This window comes from Coccidioides posadasii, chromosome 1, assembly GCF_018416015.2.
Source record: "Coccidioides posadasii str. Silveira chromosome 1, complete sequence".
In the NCBI taxonomy this organism is placed as follows: Eukaryota; Fungi; Ascomycota; class Eurotiomycetes; order Onygenales; family Onygenaceae; genus Coccidioides; species Coccidioides posadasii.
Genome location: NC_089407.1, coordinates 1,516,623 through 1,544,395, shown reverse-complemented (window position 1 = coordinate 1,544,395; position 27,773 = coordinate 1,516,623). Strand labels below are relative to the sequence as shown.

Here is a 27,773-nt window from a genome sequence, read left to right as displayed (position 1 = left end):
GACGTCCTTCCGCAGCACTGTGACGACGGTCACCGGAGAAAGGTATCTGTTCCAAGGTCCCTTGCCATACTGCGTAGCCTGGATATCAGCCTTTCGGCCATGGGTTATGGATCTAACGATTTACGTTATAATCCTTGAATAAGACAAACTGAATGATTCTTCTGTAGTCCGTCATTAAACCTTTCCAGCTTCAAGTAGAGCTATCGTGTCCTCATACGCCTTGATAATAGGATCGTACAGCCTTTTTGGATCTTGCGGGGTGCCAACAATAAGCCCTTTCTTCCCATAAGGAAAAAGTATGTCTCGTATGGCTCTACAGAGCGGCTTGACACAGTCGAAACCTGGAGGAAATTCCTTCATCAAATACGCTCAAATCCACCAGCTTCCATGTTGCCTCGTTTGTAAGTTGCAATTTCCTCATAGCTGCCAGTATACCACCTTTTTAGAAGGCTGTTTTTGGGCTGCTCCAGTCCTTGCTTAGATTTTCTCCAGCCGTGACAAGCACACTGCCAGATAAGCACGTAGAAGAAAGACTCAAGATCATGACGATAGGTGTGATCCACATTGAGCAGCACCTCAATAGCCATGAACTCCATCGTTCCTGTTTGGTGTCGTGCACCACTTCGCCCGCTCCCAACCTCCTTGGCAAGGTCAAGGTCAATGAGCATGCCTGACCTGCCGCCAACCCTATTAGGGTCAGTTATAATTATGTTGTTCTCCGAGACATCCCTATGTAGAATTTTCCCATCAAGGTAGAGAGACCGATGAGCCTTTATTGCATCTTGAAGCACCATGAGCAGCTCCAAAGGCGATTTATATTCATAAATGGGCCGGCCAGCGGGTGAGACCACCAGGCAGCGGAGGATGCGGTTATCATAAACTTCGTCATTCTTGTCAAAGAGGCTAGGTGTATGGACAGACTCAACGGTGAAAGTTAGCTCATTCTCGAACTGTTTTGCTTTCGGCTGCTGGCTGCTGGAACGTGATCGCTTGGCTGCATGTGGTCTGGTGTCGGGTGATCTGCGTTTTCTGGTGAGCGATCGGGATAGCTTACATCGCGATTGCGACTGCGCGAGCGATGAGGCCGCGCTGGTGTTCCTGCTTTGAAAGGTGTGAGGATTGCCGAATGTCAGGCCGCGGCGTAGGTCCGCAATGCTGATGATAGTGCGATACCCAAGGACTCTCGCAATCCCCTGGACACCTCTCTGGTATGCAAGCTGGAGGAGGTCAACCTCTGGCCGTCGCTTGTCAGATGTCCATGAGAATTTCGCCACACCCTCCACTTTATCACCATTCTTTGCAAGAAAACAGGTTGTTCCGCGACATACAATGGCATACTGGGAGCAGAGTGGAGTGGGATCAAGTCGCAGCAATATTTCCTCTGCAATTTCAGAGCCATTGACGGTTATTGTGCGGCTGGCATTCCTGTCTGGGGTGGTGAAGGTATCAAGACCCAGCTCCTCATCACTCATCATCGCGTACCCTAGGACTATACGAAAAAACTGTTCTGAGTCCTTATAAACATCAAACACGCCAGAACTGTAGGGCCCGGAGCAGTCAAACACCCAGGCCTCCATCTTGGTCCCGCAGACCGCGAACGCATGCACGAACTGGCGAGCTGGCTGGGCAATATACACTTCCCGCACATAGCGTGCAAGCTGAAGCAGTGTGCCCTTTGTCCGGATCTCATCCGATGACTTCTTCAATTCGCCTACCACACGGATATCCTTCCAGTCATGTTTCTCTCCCGAATCACCCTGGACCTGTGGACGGGCCTTTAGCAAAAGATCAACCTGTCGCTCTGCCTCCGAGCCGACGAGATCCTTCTTGCTCATTGTCAAGAAGTAGACACCACGCGCGTCCGAGAGGAAGTTGTTCTGGAACCGGAGCCACCAGTCAAGGACAGCATTCTGCACCGGGGGATCAGGGAACTTGGCCCATTCACTTTCCAGGATGCGTTGACAGATGGCATCTACCCTGGCGCTCCAATCCTTTCCTTCAAAATATTTGGCGAAGAAGCCCCCCACGTCTCGAAAGGTGCACCCACGAATCTCTTCAAATATCCTCCCTTCCACCAGCCGACGCGTCTGCTCAGATCCTTTCTGTGACGATGACGTGAATCTCACTGGCGTAGCGTCGAACGAGCGGGGAACGCTCGACGGGGTGGTTTCGCGAGTGTCGATGAGATCAAGCACAGCTCTCCAGATATCTGTATCTGGTGCTTTCTCGAGGACGAGTCGGACGAGTGGGCGATAATGATCGTAGTTGAAATCACACTGTCGTAGGTGCGTAAACCTTCCAGCCCAGAAGCAACATCTTGATTTCTTGTCTTTGTGGGAATGTTAAACGCTGCATCCTGTGTATGTAGGACAGAAAGCAACCTTAGAACACTCTTTCGACAAGTTTCATCTCCTGATTCATCGGTCATGTACACCCGCTCCGCGTCTTGAAGGCGACCCAATATTGGCTGGAGGAAATTATATTCAATTGGATACTTCTGGACAATCTCGTCAAGGGAGGAGTTCGCCATGTTGACTAGAAAATGCTTAGATATAAACACCAAAAAAATATTAAAGATGCCGCAAAAGATAGGCTATATAGTATTCTGTGGGAAACGAGAGAATAGAGTGGGCGGCGTCAGTTGACTGCTAAAACAACGCCAAAGGAAGGGGTAGAACTTACTAGCCTACTTAAGCTGTATCCCCCTGCGTTTGCATTCCCTACAGGCCTGGTTGACCCCTGGATGAGCCTAGGGCGGCTGTAGGGCCAGGGGCCAAAGCATTTGCTGTTAGACTGTTCAGTCTATCAAACCGAAAGAAGAAAAAAATTCAACAAGAACTTGATATTTCTCAACTGCCTTTAAATTTTATTTTTGAAACTGAATTAGGCCTAAAATGGCTGATTTTATTTCTGAAACATATAGGAATCGCCACTAGACAATAGCTAGCTCTTCATAGTTTATGGTTGCTGAGTCAGCTGAATATAAGTTCCGCAAAGAAACAATTTTTGGAACAGGGCGGATAGCACGCAGTGAACAGCAAGCTGGGAACAGCAGCTTTTCCTCCTGTTCTGTGCGCTGTGTGAAAGGGTTGTTGCAAGATGGATGATCAGGCAAACAAGCCCCACAGAAAGTCCAAGGACAAGGGGAAGAAGTCAAAAGACAAGAGCGGTAGGTTCTGCTTCAACAGTGCGCGGAATGCGACGATTCTAATACCGAGTGCATGCTAGGTCCCAATGTGAAAGCCTTCGCAGTTTCACGCCCTGGGCGTTCTCAAAGACAGGCAGCTAGATCCCATGATGTGTGCACCTCCTCCCTGTTCCTACCACACCCGTTTAGACCCCATAGCCTTTGCAGAACGAGCTACTCACCGGCATGTTGGTTTATAGGCTAAAGAAAAGAGACTGCATGTCCCCCTCGTGGACCGCCTCCCTGAGGAGGCACCTCCTATTGTGGTCGCGGTGGTGGGACCTCCGGGTGTACGTCCTCGACTCTGGGAGAATCGCGTTTTGATGCTGACTCTCGCCTTTCTTCGAATTTTTAGGTCGGGAAAACCACTCTTATCAAATCCTTGATCAAACGCTACTCGAAGCAGGGACTTAGTTCTCCCACGGGGCCCCTCACAGTTGTGACGTCGAAACGAAGAAGGCTCACATTCCTAGAATGTCCCTCGGATTCGCTGGCGAGTATGATCGACGTTGCGAAAATCGCAGATATCGTACTGCTCATGATCGACGGCAATTATGGCTTCGAGATGGAGACCATGGAGTTTCTTAACGCCCTATCTGCCAGTGGAATGCCTGGAAATGTGTTCGGAATCCTTACCCATCTGGATCTATTCAAAAAGATCAGCACCCTTCGGCAGGCGAAGAAGCGACTAAAGCATCGGTTTTGGAGTGAGCTATATCAAGGAGCGAAGCTTTTCTATCTATCCGGAGTCATCAATGGACGCTATCCCGACCGCGAAATCCATAATCTATCCAGATTCCTGTCTGTCATGAAGAATCCTCGTCCTCTGATTTGGAGAAATTCGCATCCCTACTGTCTGGCAGACAGATTCTTGGACATCACCCCACCGACCGAGATAGAGGAAAATCCGAAATGCGATAGAACCATTGCGCTCTATGGATACCTACGCGGTACGAACTTTCCGGCGGTTGGCGCCAGAGTGCACGTTCCAGGCGTGGGGGATCTTAATGTGTCTTCAATCGAAGCACTGCCGGATCCTTGCCCGACGCCGTACATGGATCAGGCGATAGCGAAGGCAACAGGAAAATCAAACCGGAAGAGATTAGGAGAGAAACAGAAGCTACTCTTTGCACCAATGTCGGACGTTGGCGGTGTTTTGGTTGATAAGGATGCTGTCTACATTGACGTGAAGACTTCGACCTTTAATAAAGAGGAGGATGACGAGGATGAGGAACGGGGTCTGGGAGAGCAGCTTGTCATGGGGCTGCAGGGTGAAAGAAAACTGCTCGGCGAGACCGCCGCTGGCGTCCGACTCTTCAGAGATGGTGATATTATTGATGCTGGAACTGGCGAAGAAGGGAGAAAGGAAAAAAGAAAGGTCCGGTTTATGGACGGCGAAGCAAATGGCCGGGATATTGTTGATGAAGACGAAGGTTTCGAAAGTGCCGAGGAGGACGAGGAAGAAGAGGAAGACTACGACGACGACGTGGGACCACCACCAGATTTTGATGCACGGTTCAAGAGACAGCAAGATGACTCGGAACAACCGGACGATGGTGATCTTGCCTTTGCCGATAGTGATTCAGATCTTGGTTCCGTATCGTCAGTGGAGGATCAAGACCTGGAAAGCGCGCCAAGTGATTACGAAGATGAGGATGATGGGACTATGCATTGGAAAGAAAATCTGACGGCTCAGGCAAAAGAGCTGTTTAAAAAGCCGGCATATCGTATTGCTGAACTCACCCGTATGCTGTACGATAACTCGATACCTGCGGAGGATGTCGCGAGAAAGTGGCGCGGAGATGATTTCCCGCCGTCTGGTGAGGAACAGGAGGAAGATGCTGATGATTTTTTCAAGAAAACGAATGTAGAGAAGCAAGAGCTTGATGACCGGACGATTCCAATCTTCGATTATGAAGAACTTGAACAGAAGTGGCAAGATGAGGAAAATCTGGAGCTTTTACGGCAGCGGTTCGCCAGCGTTAAATTTTCCGAACACGCATCAGGTGACGAAGAAGGTTTTGATGAAGATGAGGACGGTGACAGCGATTCCGAAGGAGACGGGGCTTTTGAGGACCTTGAGACCGGTGAAGTGGTGAGTGGGCAACCGGGAAGTGGTGACGATGAGGAAGAGGAGGGCGACGATGAGGAGAGCGGCGCGGAAGGCCTTGAAGCAGAACGTGAGAAGAATGCCAGAAGAAAAGAAGAGCTCAAATTGCGATTCGAGGAAGAGGATAGGGAGGGGTTTTCTAACGCGAAAGAGGGCACCCGGGGTGATGGAGACGAAGAACAATTTGGCGAGGACGAGTGGTATGATGCACAGAAAGCAGCACTACAAAAACAAATCGACATTAATCGAGCCGAGTTTGATAACTTGGATTCGCTCTCCAGAGCCAGGGCTGAAGGATATAGAGCCGGGACATATGCACGAATTGTGCTGGAGAATGTTCCCTGTGAATTCTCCACGGGGTTTAATCCCCGTTTTCCAGTCATCGTGGGAGGCTTAGCACCCACAGAGGAGCGGTTCGGTTTCGTCCAAGTTAGGATTAAGAGGCATCGATGGCACAAAAAAATCCTCAAGACCAACGATCCGTTAATTTTCTCCCTTGGCTGGCGACGATTCCAGACCCTCCCTATTTACAGCATCTCGGATTCTCGAACCCGAAACAGAATGTTGAAATATACCCCGGAGCATATGCATTGTTTTGGAACTTTCTACGGCCCACTAGTTGCACCTAACACCGGCTTCTGCTGCGTCCAGTCATTCTCGAACAAAAATCCGGGATTCAGAATAGCTGCCACCGGAGTCGTATTAAGTGTCGATGAAGGCTGCGAAATTGTGAAGAAGCTGAAGCTCACCGGTTATCCATATAAAATCTTCCGAAATACGGCTTTTATTAAGGACATGTTCAATTCCGCCCTTGAAATTGCCAAGTTCGAAGGCGCAGCTATTCGCACAGTGTCTGGCATTCGAGGACAAATTAAACGTGCTCTCAGCAAACCCGAAGGTCATTTCCGTGCCACATTTGAAGATAAGATTCTCATGAGCGATATCGTTTTCTTGCGTACTTGGTACCCGATTAAACCGGCCCGATTCTACAACCCAGTAACCAACCTCCTTGACGTCGAAGACGGAGAGGGCAAGGGAGGATGGAAGAGCATGCGTTTAACAGGCGAAGTGCGGCGTGACCAGGGCATTCCAACTCCCCTTGAGAAAGATTCCGCATATCGCCCCGTCGACCGGCCCACCAGGCACTTTAACCCGCTCCGCGTCCCAAGACAACTTGCCTCGGATCTCCCTTTCAAATCCCAGATTGTCCAAATGCGACCCCGCAAGAAGGAGACGTATATGCAGAAGCGAGCTGTGGTTTTGGGCGGGGAAGAAAAGAAGGCCCGAGACCTGTTGCAAAAGCTGACGACGTTGCGTAATGAGAAGGTTGCAAAGAGGCAGGCGGCACAGGAGGAACGACGAAAGGTATATCGTGCCAAGGTGGCGGAGAGTTTAGAGAAGAAGGCGGCTAGAGAGAAGAGGGAAAAGGGGGAATTTTGGAGTCGCGAGGGCAAGAAGCGGAAGAACGAGGGCGGAGACGGAGGCGGTGGGAAGAAGAGAAAGCGATGATCTGTATAGTATGGCACGCGGTTCAATACTGGCGTTTGTGATATGAAAAAGGAACAAAAAGCGACCTGGGTTTGGGTTCGATGGTAGACATATACACCTTTTGGGTACTCATGAATGATATTTAATTGTTTTCAGTCATCGCTCAGAAAAGGCGAGAACTGTGTACTCCGTATATAATTGGCAGCACCACAGATCACGACAGGACAATACAACAACAAGCACCATCACCAATTGACCAGGACTCAGAACGCCATTCTTAACGCCAGAGAACTCCACCCAAAGACCATACCATCCGTACACTAGCCCTGCATTGTCTGCCAGAAGTAATTCGCATAAAAGAGTCGTGAGAATTTGGGATCTATATTCACAACATGAACATCTCCCTTTCGGCTATTCCGAATGATGGCCTTGGTATAGTTCCCCGACTCATCAGCCTCGACATCGATTCCCAGCGAGCGGTAGATCTTGAGCCGTAATCTGTGTAAAAGAAAAAAAAAAAAAAAAAAAAAGTGAAGTTAGCACTTGGCGGGCCTGCCTCAGGGTAGATAGCTTTGCTCACATCGTCGCATCATCCGCCTCTCGCTCCCTTCTCACCTGCTCATCCCCTTCTAGCCCTTGAGCATCGAGCTCTGCCAACCTAGCTTTCAACGCCTCGAGCTCGGCCTCCAACCTTTCACTCTCGATCTCAAGTTCCGAAGCCGCCTTCGCAATTCGAAATTTTTTCGTGTCCAGTTCTACTATGGACGCAGCATGACGGGCTGGATCGTGAGACGCGACGGTCTCGTTGTGCTGGGCAGTAAGTGTGTTGAGGCTTCGGGCTAGTTTGCGGAGGGAGATTTCTGCATCGCGGATGCGGAGGTCGCGGGACTGCTGAAGGGAGGAGAGGGAGTCGTTGATGCGCGTAACGGTTTGTTTGTCAGGCTGGATGTTGAAGTTGGTAACGGTGTGGTGGATCAGCTTGAGAAGAGAGTCAGCGAAGTGTCCAGTCTGCTTGAGGGGTTGCGGGAGCCGTACCGTGGCTGGGTCTTCTTCAAGAAGCATTTTGGCAGGCCAACCAAAGCAATTGATGTTATACTTGATATTCTACTCGACAATTCTCAGGAACAGCTCCAGATGCGTCTCGACGGCTGGTTCTCTGCGGTGCCCGCTGGCCGCTGCTCTGCTGCTCACGATGCCGACTTTCGCCCGAAGTGGTCTTCGTGATGAGGTCAGCAGCTGGCTAGCTGTGTTGACGTTTTGCCCGTTCTAGAAAAGCGCCGGCCTGGGTGAACCCGCACCGCCACAGGTGGCCGCAAAAACAACCTTCTCGCCGTCTTTGTTTCGAATCAGCCAGCAAAGTTCGACGAAGGCGAGCCTGTCTGTCTCCTGTCCTCTGCACTCTTTGAGTCACCGAGAAGGCTAGTAAGCCATGGCCTCACAACTTCCATGTAGGTCTAACCCCTGCTAGTCTCCAGGCAAATTGGTTCCGCAGACTTCACTAACCGGTTTCATAGATGCGGCGGATGCAGAAAGGTAAGAAGACTGCAGTTCTCGCTAGGCTCTCAACATACGCCGTTAGCGAAGCCGAGTTTAGTTATTTCTTTTTGACAGTTGGGGAACGTGGTCTGACTTGATACAGCCCGCTGAAACCTGCGGAACTCCAGGTTCTACGAGCACAGTATGAGAAGGAGGGCGAGTACGTCGGAGTACAAACCAAATTCAATTACGCTTGGGTATGTTCTACAGCTGTTGAAGCCCTGGTTCTCTGCCCCTGACCACGCAACGTCCATAGGGCTTAATTAAATCCAACTCTCGTCCGGAGCAACAAGAAGGCGTCCGGTTACTGTCAGAGATCTTCCGCACCGCTCCCGAACGAAGGCGTGAATGCCTTTATTATCTTGCCCTTGGCAACTATAAACTGGGTAACTACGGCGAAGCACGAAGATACAATGACCTCCTGCTCGATCACGAGCCCCAGAACCTGCAGGCTGCGAGCCTACGGTCGCTAATTGACGATAAAGTTGCGAAAGAGGGACTTGTGGGTGTTGCGATTTTAGGCGGTGTGGCCCTTGCGGCAGGCCTAGTTGGTGGTCTTATTATGAAGGGAGCAAAGAGACGCTAAGGAGCCACAAGTATCTGTGTGTCCCAACATCACAGCCTGTCCTACCTTGATTTGTGCCGCCAGTTGAGAAGCGAAGTGGGCATTGGGAAGGCGTTTCTTGGTGCATTGTCTTGTATTCTTTATTTGAGCACGATCACCTGCTGTCAATTTTTTCTTTTTTGTCTTCAATGAGCTTTGCTGGCTTCATCATACCCTTCTGGATTACTACATACTAATTCGTATATGTTACTGTACATATGTCCTATGAACCTGCTATTGAATGCCTAGCAAACCCCAGGCTGCTCCCCCTTCACATCTGGCCAGCCCATCACCCCTCTTTGCTGTCACTCTCGGTCTTCTCATTCACACTCTCCCTCTCTCATTCACCTCACTTCCTCCGGTCCGGTTGTTCACTCCTCTCCGTTTCTCTCCTCGGCCTCAGCAACCTTCCAAGTCCCAAGACATACCACGTGATCGCTGTGGCGGAGTTCCAATGCTTACCTCAGCAGGAGTTAGCTCAGTCCAACGTCATGCGGCAGTCCGGCTGGCAACTTCGCTGCTGGACGATGAGCAGCTGAGCAACAGCCGACGACGAGACGCAGAGAGGCACAAGTCTCCTTCGAGCCGCCGGCTATATTGCACTTTGCTGTCCCAGGCCAGTTTTCAGGGCACCTCAGGTAGCCTATCTCTGATGAGCCTGTCCGACCTCACCCGTGCCGCACTTTGTTTCCCATCGAGCAAACTTACTACTGTTAAACAGCTCCAAGCACCACCCGTTCCTTTCCATCCTGCAGAGGAAACATTTCCAGAAGAGCCTCCGGGTTATACATATATCATTTAAAAAAGAACTTTGCGAGCGTTATAACTTTGTGCTAAGGGTACCAGATACTCCACACATGTCACCTGCCACCCCGTATCTCCCAACCCTGTGACACAACTTTCTCACTAGATGCCCAGTCTCAGGTTCTATTAAATCATTAATTGAAGGACACCTTTTGTCGTTGAATTTCCATTTTGCTTTTTTTTCTACATGATTCCGCAGACATGGCGGACACAATAAACGCGACCATGATTTACTGCCACCAGTGTTCACAGCGATGGCCGAGAAGTGAGCACGGGCTGTCATGTCCTCACTGTCAGTCTGAATTTGTGGAGTTTATTGTAAGTGCTCTCTCCTGCACTGATTGCTATGCTGTTTTATGTGGCTTTTTGCTAACAAAATTGCTAGGGGGAGGACGAGCCCCTCCCTAGAGATTCCCCCTCACCGCCCCAAGAGCCGATTAACGACCACTATGGCATGCCCCAGAACCCGTTCGAACAGTACTTAGGAGAGAACATAACCCGGCACCAATATCGCTCCGGCGATGGCAGAGTTACATATACCAGCACCACTATCCGCTCCCCGATGAGAGGGATGCCCTTCCAGCGACAACCTCCTCAAGGCATGCCAGGATCCGATCCTTTAATACCTCTTTTTGCGAATCTTAATGCTCTATTTCAAGGAATAGTCGCCTCTGGAAACCAGCCGCAACCACCTCCTGCAAATGAACCTCCAGGGATCAGAAGCGACTTTAGGGGCCAGCAGAATCACGGTGAAGAGCATACGACCCCAGTTGCGACTGTGGATGAGTAAGCTCTACCTCTCTTGTAACTTTGAGTATCAGGCTAACATCGGTATTAGTATATTAAGAATGCTCCAACAAGATTTCATGGAACGCAACGCCAGACCGCGAGATCCATCTGGTCGAATAGGGGGTGTGCCTCTTGTTGCGCCAAATCCACTCGAGATTGTGGCGCGAATAATGGGATTGGGGCGTCACGGTGACGCGGTTTATTCTCAAGAGGAGCTCGACCGCGTAATATCAGAACTAATAGAGCAAACAGCCAACAGCAATGCACCCGGACCCGCGTCGGAGGAAGCCATTCAAGCCCTGCCGAAGAAGCAAGTTGATAAGACGATGTTGGGTCATGATGGTAAAGCAGAATGCTCTATATGCATGGACTCTGTACAAATCGAAGAAGAAGTCACCGAATTACCATGCAAGCACTGGTTCCATGGAAACTGCATCTCGGCGTGGTTAGTTGAGCATGATACATGCCCGCACTGCCGCAGAGGAATAATGGAGACCTATCGACAAAATCAGTCGTCCCAGGATTCTGCTGCTTCACAGTCATCGTCTTCACCGCCTGGGTCGGGCAGCAGATCAAACCCGTATATCGTATCCGACGATCCGTCAGAATCAAATGGCGCACATAACAATCAGCAACCTCCGTCAGGTGGCGGTGGGAATGGTCGATTTGCTTGGTGGATGAGGACTCACTTCGGTGGGGGTGGCAATAGCGGTAGCTAATAAGCATTGATGCCAAAAATAAAATTTGCAATATTCGGATGGTTGTTTCTTGTGGCATTTTAAGCGATGATTTTTATCGGAAAAAAAAAGACTTTTTGTTGATGATGGCATGAAATAACTTTATGGTTGATGGCGCACCGGGCATAGGATGTTTTGTCTTATATTAATTGGCGTGCAACGTTTAGGAAATTGGAGGCGGTTCTCGCCCGAGTTTATATATTCTCGCGACAATTCTTTCACAGCGATGTATACCCAATCCAAAATTCTTGTCGAAAAATCGAACCATTCTCTGATGTATCTAATTGATCTTCAAATTCTCCAAGTCGATCTCCAATCCCCCCGGCCCTTCTCCCTTCGCAACTCTCTCCAAGATACCCTTCATGACATTTCCCGCCCATTCGAAATCCTCTAGCTCAAGGTAAATCTGCGCACTCAGCCGAGCCCACATCCACGCGCCCAAATGGAACACGGGAAGCATCGTGTTATGTTTATATGTCAGTTCCTTTTCGATCCATCGCGCCAGCGGCTCGACGGAAGACAGCTTAATGACAGGGTACCCTTTGTTTCCCTCATGATGCGCACCAGTACCATCATCTACAGCAATAGGCAGACGCACATTAACTAAGGCGCAGCGACGGAACTGACTGGCACCGCGGGTTGTCTGCATCTCAGCGCCCGGCTCACAGAGGATATCCGTGCCGAGAATTTTGGCCACGAGATTCCCCGCTTCGAAGGCTAGGTTCTCGCAGTACTCCATGATGCGGGCTTCTCCGCCGCAGACTTCCTGGCGGAACTTAAGGGCGGCAGGGATGCAGAAGTAGGGAATATCGTTGTTCGTGGCGACGTATTCGAAGAGGTGTTCGAAGGTGGATTTGGAGCCACCGGGAGGAAGGACGGAGGGGAAACGTATGGGCTTGGAGGAACGTGGGACAGCGTCGGAGAGGACATCGGGGGCAGGTTGGAAGCCCCATGATGTGGGGAGGGTGGTGCGGATGAGGTGTTGGTTTCGGACGGGGACGTGGAAGACGGCGCTCCCACGGGGGGTGTAGAGCCATCTGGAGAGGAATTGTCGGTTTGTGCTGGCGAGAAACGCGAGGAAGAGGTGATACTTACTTGTGGCAATTACTCACGAAGAAATCTGCGTTTAATTTCGCGAGGTCTAAGGGAATTTGTCCAACCCCGTGAGCGCCGTCGATGCAGGATAGTATACCCTCTTCGCGACAGGCTTCCACCAGCCTTTCAAACGGGAGCCGCAAGCCTGGCTGGCTGGCGATGGTATCAAACAGAGCAATCCTGACATTCAATCCTTCTGCTCTCGCCTTCCTCACGACGTCGGTAAATCTTTGAATGATATCATCATGTGTGCATGGAAATTCCAGCATGATCTTTCTGGCCTTCAGAGGCGTTACCTCCGCCAGATACGCAATCGTCTTCTCACAAGCACCATAGATGCAGGAGAAATACACAATAATATCACCAGGCTTGTACACCAAGTTCCGCAGAACGACATTCACCCCGGTGGTGGCATTTTTGACGTAGACCACTTCATTCATGGGCACGTTGAGGTACTTGGCCAACGCAGCACGAGAGTTATCGATGTATCCAGGACTGGCATACCGAATGAATGTATCAGGTATGCCATCCAACTCGTCCTCGAATCTCTGCCGTTCCTCGCGGACGGCATGGGGGAAAGTTCCGAAGGAGCCTACGACCCGGTTAGAACGTGATCGTTCACTCTCATCGTAGAAAGACATGACAAGCAGAAACACGGATAGGGATGCAATGTCCTATACCATGATTTAAATTCGTCCAATCTGGGTGCAGCGGGAACAGCTTTCGCATGGGTTTCCCAAAGGCAACCATCTTGTTGTCAGAGGGGGCTGGCGATAATGGTCCCATTGCTGCTTTTCTTTCCCTTCAGATGGGCGCTCCCCTTTCTGTGAATCTCTCAGAGGGATACTGGACGTACTGTCAAGAACAAAAACGCAGGCTTCTGTAGATAATGCCTATGATCATTGATGGTCAAGTCAGACCTCACTCTACCGAGCCACGGATGTGTCGTCCTTCTTGTAGGAGCAATCAATTGTGACTCACCCCTCTTTTGTGATATTGAATATGGAGCTTTCCCCTCCCATAAAATCGGTTACGGCTGTCACAGCTCCGCCGAACGGGGCATCAAACCATGTGGGACGCAAGGGCGTGAGCTTAACTTGTTATCAGATGCAGAAACCGGCTTGGCAGACGGCTGGACTCGGAAAGGCAGATCGCGTCGCTGGACGAGCAGAGACCGCGAATGAGGTTGACATGGAAGGCCGGTCCCGTATCCCACCGTTCCAACTACCTTGAAAACATGGAAAAGAAGGTCCGGCTTTTTCTAAGTTTTTTTCAGAGTGGGGTGAATGATCCCACGGGTGTTCTGCGGAAACTATGGCGGCAGTCCCAAATCGCTGCATGAGAAAGGAGAGGTCCACGAGAAAGGATTTGCATCAGTCTAGCATATAGAGAATTGCTTTAGCTGGAGATGGAAATGAGCATCAAATGCATTGTCGCATACAGTACATCAAGGCGACACCAGGTAGTTCGTGATGAGTCGGCATCAGCAGCATATGCAACTACACACAATCACATCAAACTAGGGAAAAAAAGAGAAAAAAAAAAAAAAAAAAAAGGAAACAGATATAAATGTAGAAAACTATTCTTACAAAACCAGGCGCCAAAGGCCAGAATGACAACAGAAAAATGCCGCGTGAAAATCGCTTGTCTTGCCCGCTGACAATGCTGAAATACGTAGGTTTTGCTTCAAGTCACCAAACTTCTCCCCAGTCGCACGCATTTACCGTTTTCCCTTCTTCTTGGAGACGACCTTGAACGCTGTGTTTCCATCATCCCGATGAGCATTGGCGGAACCTTTCTTAGCAACCTCGTTCCACCCATCGGAAGCGCCCTTGGAGTCCGATAAACCAGCACCAAACATATTTCCGCCAGTGGTCGGGATCGGATCAACGATTCCCTTGTCCGCAAGCTTGCGGCGGCGAACAAATTCTTCGGCGAATCGGCGACCATCAAGGGTCTGGGAGTTGGCATAGACACAATCCGAGATGATCTCGGTCTCTGGCGGAAGAAGGAGAAGTTGTTGAACGAAATCATCAACTGTTACCGCCAAGGTCAGTGAGAAGGATCACAATTGCCTTTTTACTAATATGAAAACTTACCATTGATAGCACTATTCAATCCCGCACCCAATGCAAGCTTGGCCCATTTCGACAGTTCCTCAGTCGCCCTGTTTGGGTTGGCGGGTGCTGCAACAGTGGTTGACCGCGTAACTGTGACCGGTCTCGGTTTGGCGGGAGAGGCTACAGGTGCAGCACTAGTGACAGCTCGCGTGGGCGCTGGAGGAGCGGCTGCTGCTTTTGCTTTCCCACCGGCTCCAACTGTCGTCCAAGCACCGCCAGACGATGCTTGATTTGGAGGGGCAACCTTGCTCGCAAGGTCGGCATAACGCTTACCTGCGGATGTGGCGGCGGTACTCACTGCATTAGCTTGTGTGTTTGCTGCAGCAAGGCGTTGCTTACGGGCCTCCTCTTCCTTTTGGATTTGTGCTAGGGTCTTCTTTGGTGCAGTTGCACCTGGGGTTGAGGGCTTTCCAGCGATGGGTTTCGCCCAGACAGAGCCAGTTGGGGTTGGGGTAGCAGGAGATCCAGCACTCGCCCAATTGGCTGTAGACGGAAGACCGGGGACAGGCGGTGGTGGCTGGTTGGCGCGCTCTTGTTCAGCAAGTGCACGACGAGCGGCAGCAGCAGCCTCTTCCAACTTGGCGGCCTTGCGAGCTTCAGCTTCTTGAATTTCTTTCAGGGACGGTCCCTTCGGCATCTCAGTTGCTTGCGTTGCCCAAGGTGCAATAGATGTGGTTTGGGTTTCGGCAGCAGGTGTTTGACTCTGTGACCGGGATCCTGCAGCTAAGGTGTCTGCAATATTCTGTTTCCTTTGCGCAGCTGGGGCTGGAAGAGGGGACTGAGAAGGCGGTGGAGGGAATGGCTGCGGCATTCCATTATCAACCTTTTGCCAGGGGGACTCCTGCTGGACGGCCGGTGCTTGGGCTTGTTGGATCTGTTGTTGCAACCTTTGCGCCGTTGCGGCATTCTGCACCTGCTGTGTAAGAGAAAGTGGGGTCTCGTTGCTGGCCGGTACGGTTTGCGACTGTTGAGCCTGAGCATTAAGCATGGAGGCTATCTCTTCTTCGTGTCCAGGGTCCATCGCAGGAGCTGGTGGGTGGGTTGGAAGTCCCTCAGTTTTACGCGCTGGTATCTCTTCATCCGCACCTCTCAGTGCATGAAATTGGCGCAGGCGCTCCTCACGGGCTTGCTGGTCAAAGATAGAATCAGTTTGGCCTTTATTAAATTGATCTTGTTCCTGCTGGAGATGCGCTCGATCTTGCAACATTGTTGTCACCGCTTCAGGATGCATGGGGCCTTCGGGTTGCCTTGCTGCAAAGGAAGGGCCACTACCGAAAGGATACTGCCCGGTGCGGTTGATATTCAAACGATCAAGTAAAGTGGGCAGCTGATCTTGAGTTCCAATAGGCTCTTGAATAGGCACCTGAGGTGCAATATTTGGCATCGCGCCTGGCCTCGTCTGCGGATCGAAATATCCAGGAAGGAGCTGTGGAGGCTGGATTGGAGCCTGCATGGTAGGAGGGGGTTGGTATGTTGCCGGCGAAGTGATACTGCCATAACTCGGCTGACTCTGAAGACTGTGGGCGCTAGAATGATGTTGCAGTTGTGGATGTATTGTATGGGCGGGATTTTGGAACTGCATCTGTTTTAGCAGCGCTTGCTGTTGTGCCAAGTGCTCCTTTTGACGAGCCATCATGTACTGTTCTTCCTGCTTTCGTCGTTCTAGTGCATTCTGCTGCTCGGCTGTCAAAGTTGTACCGAAGCTTGGGAAGCTGTTAGCAAACGGGGGCTGGACAACGCCACTTTGTGAACTCGAAGACCATGGAGCTTGAGTGGTTGGAGGACCGTGAGGAACGCCAATTTGTGGAACAAGGAAAGGTTCTCGAGAATTGCCAATACGTCGAACAAGTTGGCCCAATGGTTCATACTCAGCGTCCTCGAGTTTCTTAACTTGAAGCTCTGCGGTGAAGAAACCAGCCTTGAACCAATCATGCATTTCAAGGCCAGACCACGGACCCTGAGTGTTTCCCTTGTGGTCGCGATAGATCCACCGCATGCGATCGGGCATGACCATTTGTCTCTGCTGAGCAGCTGGGAGTTGATTCGCAGAAGGAGTGCCGCCGCACTGACCAGAACCTTGATTCACCTGGGAGCTGCCTTCCGGTGGTGGCTGGCTTACAGAAACCGAACCTTGTCCAACAGCTGAGACTGGGGTCTGAGATGCAGAAACAGTAGCGGAATGATTTGCGCTTGGTTTCTCAGTCATAAAAGGGTCTAGTCAAAAAGTTAGTGAATCGGATCAAAAATGCAACATTGACGAACACTACTCACCCTGTGGTCTTGCGGCTCCTTCATTTCCTGGAAGATCAGATCGTGACTGTTCACGCATTTGGTCTTGCATTGCAGGTGGGAAAAGGGATCCAAGCTTACTAGGTCGAGTGTTTGTAGCGCTCGAAAGGTTAGTGTGTGATCCAAAAAATCCACCAGCCCCCAGAGATGACAAACTAGGAGACTGCAGCTCGGACATTGGACCAAAAATAGGATCACCGAATGCACCCATAAATGCGGATCTCTCCCGAGTGGGAGTGCCTGTTGTAGCTGAGGTTGGCCAACCCGCAGATGTAGCAAGCGGAGGAAGGCCGCCGAGACCGCCCAGTCCCGAAAAGTTTCGATTTCCTCCTACACTCGATGTTTGGCTTCGATCTCCAGCTGTAATGTCACCAGTTGCCGCACTCCTAGGAAAAGAACCAAATGCTGAAGGGCCAGAGTCCTCACGGAGTTCAGTAAGACTCGGCAAATGCGCATGCTGTATATCGGATCCATTCGTGGCAACCTCGTCCGCATCACCCCGCTCTTCATGCGGAGATTGGTATGGGTTGGTATGAGTCGGGCTCATAGGCTCGTGGCCATGGAGCCGGCTGGGAGTATGAGTGGAGGAGGGCAGGCCGAACGACGACAACCCAAACTGATCAATTCCAGTACTAGGAGGATTCAAATCCTGTCCACCAAGAGCAGCACTCCCACTTCTAGGTTCTTCAAACGGATTGGTGTCGCTACGCGCCGGACGAGTCTGTACAACCTCCGGTTGGCTTGGTGGAGGATTGTCGTTCTCGGTTTCGGGTAGACGGTCGAGGATAGATGGTTTCTCCTTGGAGTTCGTACCCATATCCTCTGAACTGCTCTTAGACAACAGATTCTTAAAGCGACTCTCACCTCGTAAACTTCCAAAGCTAGTTTTCTTCTCCGCAGTCGGCGACGCTATGGGTCCAAGTGAAAAGTTTCCAAATGAGCCCATCGGAGAGAAAGCAGAACCATGTGAGCCGGTCGGCCACGGCGAGGAGGTGCTAGTTCCAAGGGGATTGGTAGCGCTACGTTTCAAAGTCCCGAATGGAGAAGTGATGTCTAGCGGTGCATCACGATTCGAACTCTCTTGTTCCTTCTCCTCCAGCTTTGAATTTGATATAGAATCACGGAAATCAGTCTTTCGACGCAAAAGAGATGGAGGCGGAGTGGCCGTGTTTGCTTCATCACGAAACATACGAGTGTTTCCGGTCGGGGACATTGTGTTTGCCAGGGAGTCTCCAGTGCCTCGTCGCCGAGGACCAGGTCGGCCGGTGCCCGGTGACGAGGTATTGAAGGAATTCATATGGCCTTGCGAGTGGGAAAACGAAGCCTTACGACCCATTGAGCCCCCAGGCGCGTTGCCATCCTTTGAAACGTTCTGCGGGGGAGGTTTAAGTGGAGAGTTGACGGAGCTGGAAAATAGCTGAACAAAAAGTCAGGAACGCTTATCCTAATAAGTTGTCGATAAGGAGGGGGGAAAGGAACAAACATCTTTCTCTTCCTGGGTCATGTTCATCAAACCCAGAGGCTCTATCCTCCCACCGTGATCCCAACACACTTCGGGACCCGCATGGCTGTCTTTGAAGTCTTCTCTTTTGCCCCAACCACCGTTTGTGGCAGGGGTTTCCTCCAAAGGATTCCAGTCCGCCATAAAATAATCCGTTACATTCTTCCCCCACTCCTTGGATTCCTTTTGGTTTTTGTAAAAGTTGAGCAGTTGATCTTTGGAGTATCGACTATCGTTTCCACTCCCGCCACGCAACGCACCAGACTGATAACTTGAATTCAGGTGAGGAGGTATGTATGCCGGGGCGGTAGGGGTAGCGGATGCGCCCGAGGTCGTCTGCGCACCGTCCCGGCTGTGAGATGTGTTGGTTGCGAGAGACGGCCGACGAAATGTCTGCGTGGCTCCGTTAAGACGATTTCGAGACCTGCAATGATGGGGAGTTTAGCTCAAATGTACCGGCGACACAAAGCCGGGCCTGACAGCACGTAGTGGAGGATTGGGACGCGTTGATAGAGCAGAAGCACGGTGGTATGGAGAAAAAGGGGAGTCTTTGTCTTACCATTCTCCGCTACTCAAGCCGTCTCTTCTCGAGGAGTCTGTGTTGCCAGCCGCAGCAGAGGCAAAGGTGGATGGAAGTGGTGAAGGCATGATGAGACAGAAAGGATCTATTCTGTTATCCCAATCGCTAAACGAAAGCAGGTATAAAAGCCGCTTTGAGCTGGGTTCAGGTGCTGTGGCGGCTAGGGCAATCCGGGCTGGGGGATCGAGGCAAAGACGATGCGAATTAGAAGAAGCAAGTTGCTGAGGAGCGGTGAGAAGGAGCTGGAGAGCCGACGGAAATTAGTGAAATCTGCAGCAGGATCTGGCTGGGGGCTGGCTGGACTGGGGTTCTCGAAACAAATGCGATAGCAGAGACAAAAAGAAGGTTGTGTTTCTCTTACCTCTGTTGAGTTCTTTTGGGAGAGTTTGGAGGTTGGTTTGGCAGTGCGAAAAAAAAGGGTTCACTGGACAAATCACCGGGGTGGCGTGGAAATAAAGGCCGCCCACACCGCCGCCCGCGCCACCTCCAGCCAACTTGCGCCGTCCCGGTGCGTGGCTGCTGCCTACTGTGCCGTGCACGGAGTCACCGCTGCAAACCTGCTTTGGGTGTTGCTGCTCCAACCCGTGGTTACATGGGCGTCGAGAAGACGACTCGCTGGCGGAACCTTAACAACTGCCTGCCGGTCGACAGCCTGCTTATTTGCCCTTTTGTTGATGTCATCCGGGAGGGTTCTGGATCTTCGATTCTAGATGCTGGTTTAGCCCAACCGAGCCTGCCGGCCGGATGGCGCCGTCGCCCTACGTCTGGGAGTGTCGGAGCCTCGAGCACTCTTTGGAGCATATGCTCTGATGGCCCTGCGTGGGCGGCACGCAGCGACAAGTTTCAAGCTCTCCCTTTTTCTGCTGCACGCTGCCTTGGACAGCAACCGATGACTTCACACGAGGCTTGTTCCGTTAGCTCTCCTCCTCGTTCCCCCCTTCTCTTCCCTATACTCTGCAACAACCAAGCCTGGTCTGTAGCACGTTTATCTACAGGCAGCTCTGGGTCACCAGAACCGCCTGTCAATGCACTGGATGCTTAAGAGGCGTTTTAGCTTTTTGACACACTCACGCTCTGACATGCTCGATGGCAAACCCTTTTTTTTTTTTTAGCTCACCTCTATATCACTGCGGTTGCCCTTCACTTCCGAGGTCATATGCAAGACTGATATTAGGGCTGCCGTGTTTGCTGCTACTTCGTAGCGTTTGACAGCCGCGGTCATTTGTTCAGCACTGTTCAGATAAAAAACGCTTGTTCGATTGCCTTGCAATGCTCGGAGATGCAACCATCCTGCATATGATGCGACAATGGCCCCAGCAAACATAGCCCGCTGGGAGTGCAGCTGCATTTTACGAGATGAGGGATATAAATATCCGAAGATACCTTCTGAAAAACTGCCCAAGTATTCTTCCACGTCGACCGTGTTGATTGTTTGATCTAATTCCTTTTTTTTGATGGCCCGTCTCCTCGATTGCACTCCAACTGAACCCCTCAGACCGTTTAATTTAAGACACATTAGGGATATATGTCCGGGGGCGCAACGCCCTGGATACCAGCACTTGTAAACAAACCTCCTTGATCTGCATGAGAGCGAGGGAGGACAATGTTCGCTGAACGCTCTCGTCAACCACCCGATCCTACCGGGTGGAGAGGCCGGCTAGGGTTTCCACTGATCTTTTCCAGGCCCAACAACCGCACCGCCGGAAGAAACTACCCGTGTCGACACTACGGCCCTGGGTTTCACAGCGGAGAGAATCTTCTCCTGCAGCAACAAGGTCGACGAGCACAGCAATCCCGATGCACCGGCGTCCAGGCAGGTTGCTATTGCTCTCATTGCTACGGCGTTCCCCAGCACCATGTTCACGATGGGCGTCATGGGATTATAGCCCCTCGCCACATCCATCACCACCAAAATGTGCATGACTTGGTCCCTCGTCCTCCTCCGGCGAGGACAAACCCTACCAGTCCCCATTCCATGCATCGTCATCGCTCGTTGCCAGGATTCCGCCAGGTACCCGAACCAATATATCCAAGGATACCATCCGGACGGCGCGAGCCTGTGTTCATACCCACACCACACCTTCGCACTCAGCAAGCTCCAGGATCATCACGATACGATAGCTCGGATGATGAGCCACTTATGAGATGGAACGTGCTCGGCTTCGATGACTCGTGTTACAGCTCAGACGATGAATCGAGCCTCAGCAGGACCCGCCGCCAGCGGTCATCCTCTCTGTCTTCCGATGGCTCATCTACTGCCTCGGGAGGATGGTCGATGCTTACCCCATACCATTCCCAGAGGAGATTTTCAGATTGTGATGATTCCGCTTCTTGGTCAAGGGAAAGGGGCAATTCGCGGTGGTTCACCCCTAGGTGGCGAACTTGATGCTACGAGTTTTAATTCACAGTCTGAGAGACTTTCACCGCCTATGACTGCTATGTATATGTACAGATTCACTCATTGTGTTAAGGGAAGTTTTGTCGTCACACTTCTCAGACCATCGTTTATAGCATTACGAAAGGTAGCCGGAGGCAAAGTGTGTGTTGTCTTGTTCTTGGCTTGGCTTCTTGTTCATGATGTATCAAAAGGGGTATGTGGGTGAGAAAGAGTAGTAAATCTTGAAAATGTCCTTTTATATACGAGGTTCGAAACATTCTGGATGACGTCGATTAGTTCCTAGTCAAAGAGCAAACAAACCAGCATCCCAGTTGAGTCTTACCATATTCGGGTAATCAATTTATCATCAGTTTATTCAAGCAAACAACTCTCCACTTTTTCTTTGATATTTTTATATTTATTTTTGGTATTTTTATTTTTATTTTTTTTTTTTTACTATCGCTTTCTCTTTGTATTCACCCCCTCTTTGTTTGAACGTCAGTGATTGCACCTATCTCCTTTGCCGACTTTTGCCCACGCTCGGCCCGGGCAAACAAGCATTGGGGAAACTGAAGAAACCTCGGCTCATTGCCCGCCCGCGACGACATCAAACCACCGATATATCGACTTCACACACCATATAGACAGCATTGAACAGCACGCAGAATCAAATCTCGCCCTTGAAAACAGCTGGTCTCGGCAGAAACTGACCCCCGTCGCCCACAGCCGAACGGGATCTTCATTTATCGGATTCGGTCGGTGGGAAAATAAATGTATGAGGAGGTTGCAGCGCGTCACATTTGTAAGCTAGTTAACTAACTAACTAGTCATCATGCCTGTTGTGGGGTCACTTTGGCGGCGGCGTTAGAACGACGCCTGGGAAAGCTGGCTGCTGGAGATTCGATGTTGCTGGTGTTAATGAGATAATTATTCAGAAGAGTGCATTTTGAAGCTTGCGGTTCAATCAGGAATTGAGCTCGATATTTAGCGTTAGAAGGAAGCAGTACGGAGTACAGGTACGTCGAGTTGACTCCTCGACAGTTGATTCCGTGCGGTGGCCGAGGGAAAATATGTAGTTCTGGGAGACATCCGGTTATGCTGATTGATATCGAGTATATATAGAAAGTCTAAGCTCTAATCTTTGCCATTGAGCCTCGTCGGGACATTATAGGATATCATTAGTATCTGCTGAGTACTCTTCGCGAATTCTAAAGCAGCACCAACCATGCACGCCATCACCGTCTCCTCCACCGACGGCCAGCCGGGTAAGCCGGGCAAAGTCTACTACCCTCTCGCCCTTCGGGACATCCCCAAGCCCACGCCCCAAGGCACCGAGCTCCTCATCAAGATCACCGCCGCGGCTCTAAACCACAGAGACCTCTTCATCCGCCAGCACCTGTACCCGGGTGTTTCGTTCGACACCCCTCTCCTCGCGGACGGAGTGGGCGTCGTGGTCGCAGCCGGCCCACAAGTCCGAGAGCCACAATCCTGGATCGAAAAGCGAGTCATTCTGAACCCGGGCACAGGATGGAAAGATTCAGAGGACGGTCCAGAGTCGCCAACGGGATATGCCATCATGGGCGGAACGAAGGCTAATCCCAAGGGCACGTTGCAGGAGTATGTCACTCTGGACGTGACGGAGGTTGAGCTAGCGCCCGAGCATCTGAGCGACGTCGAGGCCGCTGCTCTGCCCTTGACAGGCCTGACTGCCTGGCGTGCTCTTGTCACCAAAGCTGGCGATAAGAACTCCAAGGCCGGTGCGGCGGTTTTGATCACGGGGATCGGTGGTGGAGTCGCCCTGATGGCGTTGAGATTCGCAGTCGCCCGAGGCGCCGATGTCTACGTCACGAGCTCGAGCGAGGAGAAACTCAGACAAGCTACCGAGCTGGGTGCTCGCGGGGGGGTAAATTATAAGGAGGACGGATGGGACAAGAAACTGCTTGGCATGCTGCCGAAGGGGAAGAGGAACTTTGACGCCATAATCGACGGTGCGGGTGGAGATATTGTCGAGAAATCAGCCCGGCTGCTCAAGGTTAGTTTTTCTTTTCTTATGGGGATCTACTTCCCTTCGCACCCAACACGGCATTAATCGCCCTCTGATCCGCTCACTGATTTGCCCTCCCTTCTTTATGATTACAGGCCGGAGGAGTTCTCTCCGTTTACGGCATGACGATCGCGCCGAAGATGCCTTTCTTCATGCAAGCCGTGCTTAAGAACATAGACGTCAAGGGCTCGACGATGGGCTCGAGAAAGGAATTTGAAGACATGGTCAACTTCGTCAAAGCGCATGGCATCCAGCCCATTGTGTGGCGCGTGGTGCAGGGTATCAACAACATCAAAGAGATCGATAGCCTATTTGACGACATGAAGCAGGGAAGCCAGTTTGGCAAATTGGTCATTCGGATCGCCAATGACGGCGTGTCCGACAGCAAGCTGTAAAGGCCGCATTGCGCTCATTTTCAAATCTTCTTTGGGGTCACGTAGTTACGGGGGAGTGAGTGGGTTTACTCCGTATCTTCGTTCGTTCGTTAAAGAGGTGAGTGGTAGTATCATCTCTCTAAATCCCTCTGTATGCTCTTACCTGTCCAGTTGAAACTGGAATCCGCTGCGGGGATCTACGGAATTCCACGATCCTAGAGCTCGAGCCTCCCTCGCTTTGCTAACTCCTGGCCAGTTGCTTTCTCGCCGTAATCTCCTTGGACCCATAGCTTTTGACACCTGGACCAGGCTGGGGGGGTTGGGTTGGGTTGCGAAATTGCGAAACAAGTATTTAGTTGAAATTTGGATTTTCCAGGATGGGAGATCGGATTTCATTTTTTTTTCATTCTCGGATTTCCAAGAAATCTTTGTCCGGTTTTCCCCAAGCGAATGAGACGAGATCAGAAAGGGAAAAATGCAACGTCAACCCTGTGCAATTCGTGTAGCTATGTCCTCTACGAGTTGTACATAATGTAGGACGCATGAGGGATCTGGACAAGGTATCCTAGAGAACAGTCGAAATGAGAGTCGCTTGTTTTTGGCGGAAAAGCAGGGCAGCTGCTGCTCCATCCCAAGATCCGCGCTTTTGAAGTCATGGGACTGATAAGGAAGTAAGATCGTCACCAGGAAAATTAAACTTCTGTCAAAATATGCAAATAATCCAGAGAAAAAAAATAAAAGAAAATAAGGAAAAAGAAAATTTCCTGGGGGATCGTTTGATCTTCAAGGGCCAGGCCCCCCCCGCCATTGAGCACCAGGTCCTGCGTTAAGCCGGGAGCCCAAGCGCAAAGCCAACCCTGGCATGTTCATAACGTTGGGAGTAATTACACCACACAAAAGAAAAGCTTTGCATTGCTCCAAGATGAAACGACGATGAAGGGGGAAGCCTGAAAAGAAGAAAAAAAGCAAAGAAAGAGAGCTCTCTCCCCCTCTTCCCCCTTTTTTTTCTTTTGGAGCTTTCAAACTGTTCAATCTCCACAATGCCAGGCATGCTGGAATCAACAAATCAGGCACTTCGTGCTTCTTGTTGTGGAGATGGAAGTTCATCGAAGCTTGACTCGGAGCTCCAGGAAGACTTTGCTAGCAATTGACGTTTCATTCTCCCCTCCCCCCTAGCTAGGGATGAAGGAGCTTGAACCAAAGCTACGAGGGACTCTGGTAGGCTTCTTGAAACTCGCGCCAGAGCACTCGGCTCCACAGACGCAAGATTTCGGGGTTTGAGTGATGTGCGAGCAAGGTCTTCTGGCACTTGAACTGAGCGCCCATCACGTTTCGCACGGGGATGGATGTGCAGCGCTCTTGACTGAAAATTCGAGAACTTGGTTTCAATGTTCATTTTCTCCTTCTTTTACCCCCTTAACTCCGTACCTAGCGCGGGAGGGAGAAGGGGATCCTCGTCGTTCGCCGGCTCCCTCGTTTCATGTCGAGTTCGTGCGGAAAGCTAAAGACGTCACCTGACGCATGTTAGAGCTTTCACGTTTTTGGCAAACACAGGAGCCAAAAGAAGGAGAGAAAAAGGCCCTAAAAATAGGACTAGTGCAGGATGCTAAGGATGGGATAGGCTGCTACGGGGAACAGAGCACCACGAAAAAACAAAAAAAAAAAGAGAGGGAAAACGCCTCTGTCATTGACATCCATCTCTTCGCTGTCGTTTTATGTAGCATCGAACCAAACGGGCTTGAGGAAACTTTCCCATAAACACGTGTGTGGGAGTTGCATCCAGTTGGAAACAGGGCCCGACAAAGGGCCTCCCGTTATTATTCTTTGGTCATCCGCTCAAATCTCGGATTTTTTTTCAGCGGAACCAGAGTTGAGCTTGATGGGCTGAGTAGTTTTTTAGGAGCAAACTTTGTTCAGCAGACACAAAACGGCCGGCTGACTCGAAACAGATACGGTGTGAAGAAGTTTAGTCGTGTATTTGTGCATCATGTGTGGATAAGGGGAATGAAGCCATCAGGAACGCCAGACGATGTTCCCATGGAATCCTTTTGCCGAGTTGTACCCGCCTGTGATCTCTCTTCACAAGATTCCAGAGGGAGAGTTTAATTTTTATTTTATTTTACCTTATTTTACTTTTTTTTTCTTCACGGGTCCAATTGGCGTTGGAAAAAAGAAGAGGAAAAAAAAAAAAAAAATTAGAAAAAGAAAGGAATTCTACCTTTGGGGGTCATATTCCACAACAAACCAACCCCCCCAACAAGCTAGCAGCTTCGAGCAAAGTTTCGCGCAAAGCTGGAACGGAGCGCCCGGTTGTCATCATGGTAATTGAGCCATCCTTACTCCTTTTCCCCGAAAATGGGTCGAGAGAGTGGAAGGCCCTGCTACATCTCAAGCGTCCTGCAGTGAAACGTCGATGGCCCATCTGGCTTGCCTCTGGTCTCTCCGCTGGAGCAGCAAGTGTCCGTCCAATGGGGATCGAGGGGCCAGCTAGATGTCAATTTTTGCAGGTTCTTTTTTACTGTTATTCCTATGGAGAGCTAACTGTGAGGATACTCCACCGTCGCTCATGGCCTGTCTGCGCCGCCTCGCGCGGAAACGCGGGCGTTGGATCAGGTTCAAGGAATGGTCCGCGGCCCCTGGACAATTCCAAACTTGAAAAGTCGATCATCGGGGCGGCTCTTACGTAGTGGAATGATGTGAGAAGTCAAAGGTTCGGAGGGCAGAAAAAGAAGCGATCGTTAGGGCGTGGGTGATGGATCCTTCGGGAATCGGAGAGGCAAAGAGTGGTTCGAGTTTACTCCGGAAAAGCCTAACTCTTTAGGCTGTGTTCTAAATATAGATGTTTACTCCGTAGTCAGGTAACTAACCAGGTGGTGAGTTTAGGTAAAAAGAACCTCAACAGGAATCGTTCTCGCGTGGGGGTGGTAAGGAAGGGCTGCGTTACGTCGCCTGTCCCGCTGGCCGGTTGGCTGGCTGGCTGGCTGCTGTTGAAAGATTCGCCATCCAACGGCGAGCAGCGATATGGAGACGCGCTGCTCACTGGCGACGTGCTGGCTCGTTCGGCACCATCGCTTGTCGGGAGGGTGAGGATCGGTGCGAGCGCGAGAGAGTTTCGCATGGAAGAGCCCTGTAGAGCGGCCCCTCGCGAGGCAAGAATTGGCGACTTTGAGGGTTACCGGATCAGGCATAACTCAATACGGGCCGCATTACCTGGTACCTTGGGACCTCTCTCCGTACGGGCTAGTATGTATCTGATTGGAGGTACCGGCTGCTCTTCCGTATCGATGCTGGGACAGCGCAGGAAACAACTCAACGTGCACCTCTGCCAGAGAGAAAGAATCGCCAAGGCTGCCAGTCGGGGGGAGGGGGAAAAGGAACAGTTGTGTATGCACTCTGTACGGGGTCCTGTATCGGAGGGCGAGGCAGTGCACCGTGCTAGGATGGGACGTTTCTGCTTGATTCTGGGCTTTCTCTTTTTTTTTTTTTTAAGCACCGTCGTAGCTTGACTGGAGTCAATGCTTCGAATGTCAAAGCGACACGACCGACAGCTTTGGTTTCCAGAGCTCGGAAGGGAGGGGGAAGAGCTTGTTCTTGACGGGCTATCTTGCGGTGCTCAACCTGGGACACGCTACGGCCAGCTAGCTGGTCCTGTGAATTATTTGATCGGTCGCTAGTGGTTTCGTATCGAAGATCCGACAACACAAAAAAAGGTAGATAAAAAAAAAAAAAAGGCGCTCCCCAGTCAGAATCTAGCGCGAATGCGCCGTACAGCGAGGACACTCGCCAAAAACTCTGGGTGTCGTCGTAACTCTGAAGCCGCGAGAAGAGTGCTACGATAAAACAATGTCCGAAAAAAAGTTTCCCCAGACATGACCGCTCAAACCAAACGTGGCACTGCCTCTAGAATAAACCCGATAGTTTTCTTTTTCCTTTCTCTTCCTTCCTATTTTTCTTTTATTTTTTACTTTTCGATATTTTTGATATCGGGTGGACCGTGATGAGTGATCCCGTACCGGGGTCGGTTTCTGCGTGCTTCCCACGGTAATAAACCAAGCCGCTTACTTAATGATCTAAAAGCGACCTTGTGTTACGGTACCAGCACACAAGCTGTAAGATTCCGTGCGCCGAAAATTTGAAA

The 27,773-nt window shown here is 50.9% G+C and overlaps 11 protein-coding genes across 11 annotated transcripts; 5 read left to right on the top strand and 6 right to left on the bottom strand.

Annotated features, from left to right (window-relative positions):
- Window positions 1-124: 124 nt before the first annotated feature.
- D8B26_000437 (uncharacterized protein) lies at window positions 125-2,100 on the bottom strand. The gene has a single exon (XM_003071252.2). It carries the CDS (start codon window positions 1,833-1,835, stop codon window positions 360-362), a length of 1,476 nt encoding a protein of 491 aa, XP_003071298.2. The 5' UTR covers window positions 1,836-2,100; the 3' UTR covers window positions 125-359.
- Window positions 2,101-2,122: 22 nt separating this feature from the next.
- Window positions 2,123-2,590, bottom strand: D8B26_000436 (uncharacterized protein; the record flags this gene model as incomplete). Its single annotated transcript, XM_066123231.1, has 1 exon — window positions 2,123-2,590. The coding sequence occupies exon 1, from the start codon at window positions 2,528-2,530 to the stop codon at window positions 2,123-2,125; it is 408 nt and encodes a 135-aa protein (XP_065979305.1). The 5' UTR covers window positions 2,531-2,590.
- Window positions 2,591-3,015: 425 nt separating this feature from the next.
- Window positions 3,016-6,921, top strand: BMS1 (Glycoside hydrolase 2 (Mannanase, beta-galactosidase)). Its single transcript, XM_003071251.2, has 4 exons — window positions 3,016-3,169; window positions 3,229-3,299; window positions 3,388-3,477; window positions 3,543-6,921. The coding sequence occupies exons 1-4, from the start codon at window positions 3,100-3,102 to the stop codon at window positions 6,804-6,806; spliced, it is 3,495 nt and encodes a 1,164-aa protein (XP_003071297.1). The 5' UTR covers window positions 3,016-3,099; the 3' UTR covers window positions 6,807-6,921.
- A 184-nt stretch (window positions 6,922-7,105) lies between these two features.
- SPC24 (kinetochore-associated Ndc80 complex subunit spc24) lies at window positions 7,106-7,847 on the bottom strand (the record flags this gene model as incomplete). Its single annotated transcript, XM_003071250.2, has 3 exons — window positions 7,106-7,283; window positions 7,366-7,763; window positions 7,821-7,847. The coding sequence occupies 3 exons, from the start codon at window positions 7,845-7,847 to the stop codon at window positions 7,106-7,108; spliced, it is 603 nt and encodes a 200-aa protein (XP_003071296.1).
- A 300-nt stretch (window positions 7,848-8,147) lies between these two features.
- Window positions 8,148-9,290, top strand: FIS1 (mitochondrial membrane protein). The gene is made up of 4 exons (XM_003071249.2): window positions 8,148-8,233; window positions 8,300-8,318; window positions 8,425-8,518; window positions 8,578-9,290. The coding sequence occupies exons 1-4, from the start codon at window positions 8,215-8,217 to the stop codon at window positions 8,905-8,907; spliced, it is 462 nt and encodes a 153-aa protein (XP_003071295.1). The 5' UTR covers window positions 8,148-8,214; the 3' UTR covers window positions 8,908-9,290.
- A 157-nt stretch (window positions 9,291-9,447) lies between these two features.
- Window positions 9,448-11,237, top strand: D8B26_000432 (uncharacterized protein; the record flags this gene model as incomplete). Its single annotated transcript, XM_003071248.2, has 3 exons — window positions 9,448-10,047; window positions 10,115-10,515; window positions 10,568-11,237. Exons 1-3 carry the CDS (start codon window positions 9,931-9,933, stop codon window positions 11,235-11,237), a joined length of 1,188 nt encoding a protein of 395 aa, XP_003071294.2. The 5' UTR covers window positions 9,448-9,930.
- Window positions 11,238-11,535: 298 nt separating this feature from the next.
- D8B26_000431 (uncharacterized protein) lies at window positions 11,536-13,389 on the bottom strand (the record flags this gene model as incomplete). The annotated part of the gene is made up of 4 exons (XM_003071247.2): window positions 13,332-13,389; window positions 13,031-13,243; window positions 12,351-12,942; window positions 11,536-12,292 (listed from the first exon to the last, which is right to left on the bottom strand). Exons 2-4 carry the CDS (start codon window positions 13,134-13,136, stop codon window positions 11,536-11,538), a joined length of 1,455 nt encoding a protein of 484 aa, XP_003071293.1. The 5' UTR covers window positions 13,137-13,243; window positions 13,332-13,389.
- A 363-nt stretch (window positions 13,390-13,752) lies between these two features.
- On the bottom strand, window positions 13,753-19,154 carry D8B26_000430 (uncharacterized protein). The gene is made up of 5 exons (XM_003071246.2): window positions 18,820-19,154; window positions 18,243-18,684; window positions 16,742-18,176; window positions 14,450-16,684; window positions 13,753-14,387 (listed from the first exon to the last, which is right to left on the bottom strand). Exons 1-5 carry the CDS (start codon window positions 18,906-18,908, stop codon window positions 14,071-14,073), a joined length of 4,518 nt encoding a protein of 1,505 aa, XP_003071292.1. The 5' UTR covers window positions 18,909-19,154; the 3' UTR covers window positions 13,753-14,070.
- A 1,289-nt stretch (window positions 19,155-20,443) lies between these two features.
- On the top strand, window positions 20,444-21,226 carry D8B26_000429 (uncharacterized protein; the record flags this gene model as incomplete). Its single annotated transcript, XM_066123230.1, has 1 exon — window positions 20,444-21,226. One exon carries the CDS (start codon window positions 20,444-20,446, stop codon window positions 21,224-21,226), a length of 783 nt encoding a protein of 260 aa, XP_065979304.1.
- Window positions 21,227-21,676: 450 nt separating this feature from the next.
- D8B26_000428 (uncharacterized protein) lies at window positions 21,677-24,360 on the top strand. The gene is made up of 5 exons (XM_066123229.1): window positions 21,677-21,990; window positions 22,045-22,233; window positions 22,340-23,249; window positions 23,357-23,753; window positions 23,892-24,360. Exons 3-4 carry the CDS (start codon window positions 22,443-22,445, stop codon window positions 23,654-23,656), a joined length of 1,107 nt encoding a protein of 368 aa, XP_065979303.1. The 5' UTR covers window positions 21,677-21,990; window positions 22,045-22,233; window positions 22,340-22,442; the 3' UTR covers window positions 23,657-23,753; window positions 23,892-24,360.
- Window positions 24,361-24,701: 341 nt separating this feature from the next.
- D8B26_000427 (uncharacterized protein) lies at window positions 24,702-25,031 on the bottom strand (the record flags this gene model as incomplete). The annotated part of the gene is made up of 1 exon (XM_066123228.1): window positions 24,702-25,031. One exon carries the CDS (start codon window positions 25,029-25,031, stop codon window positions 24,702-24,704), a length of 330 nt encoding a protein of 109 aa, XP_065979302.1.
- Window positions 25,032-27,773: the final 2,742 nt, after the last annotated feature.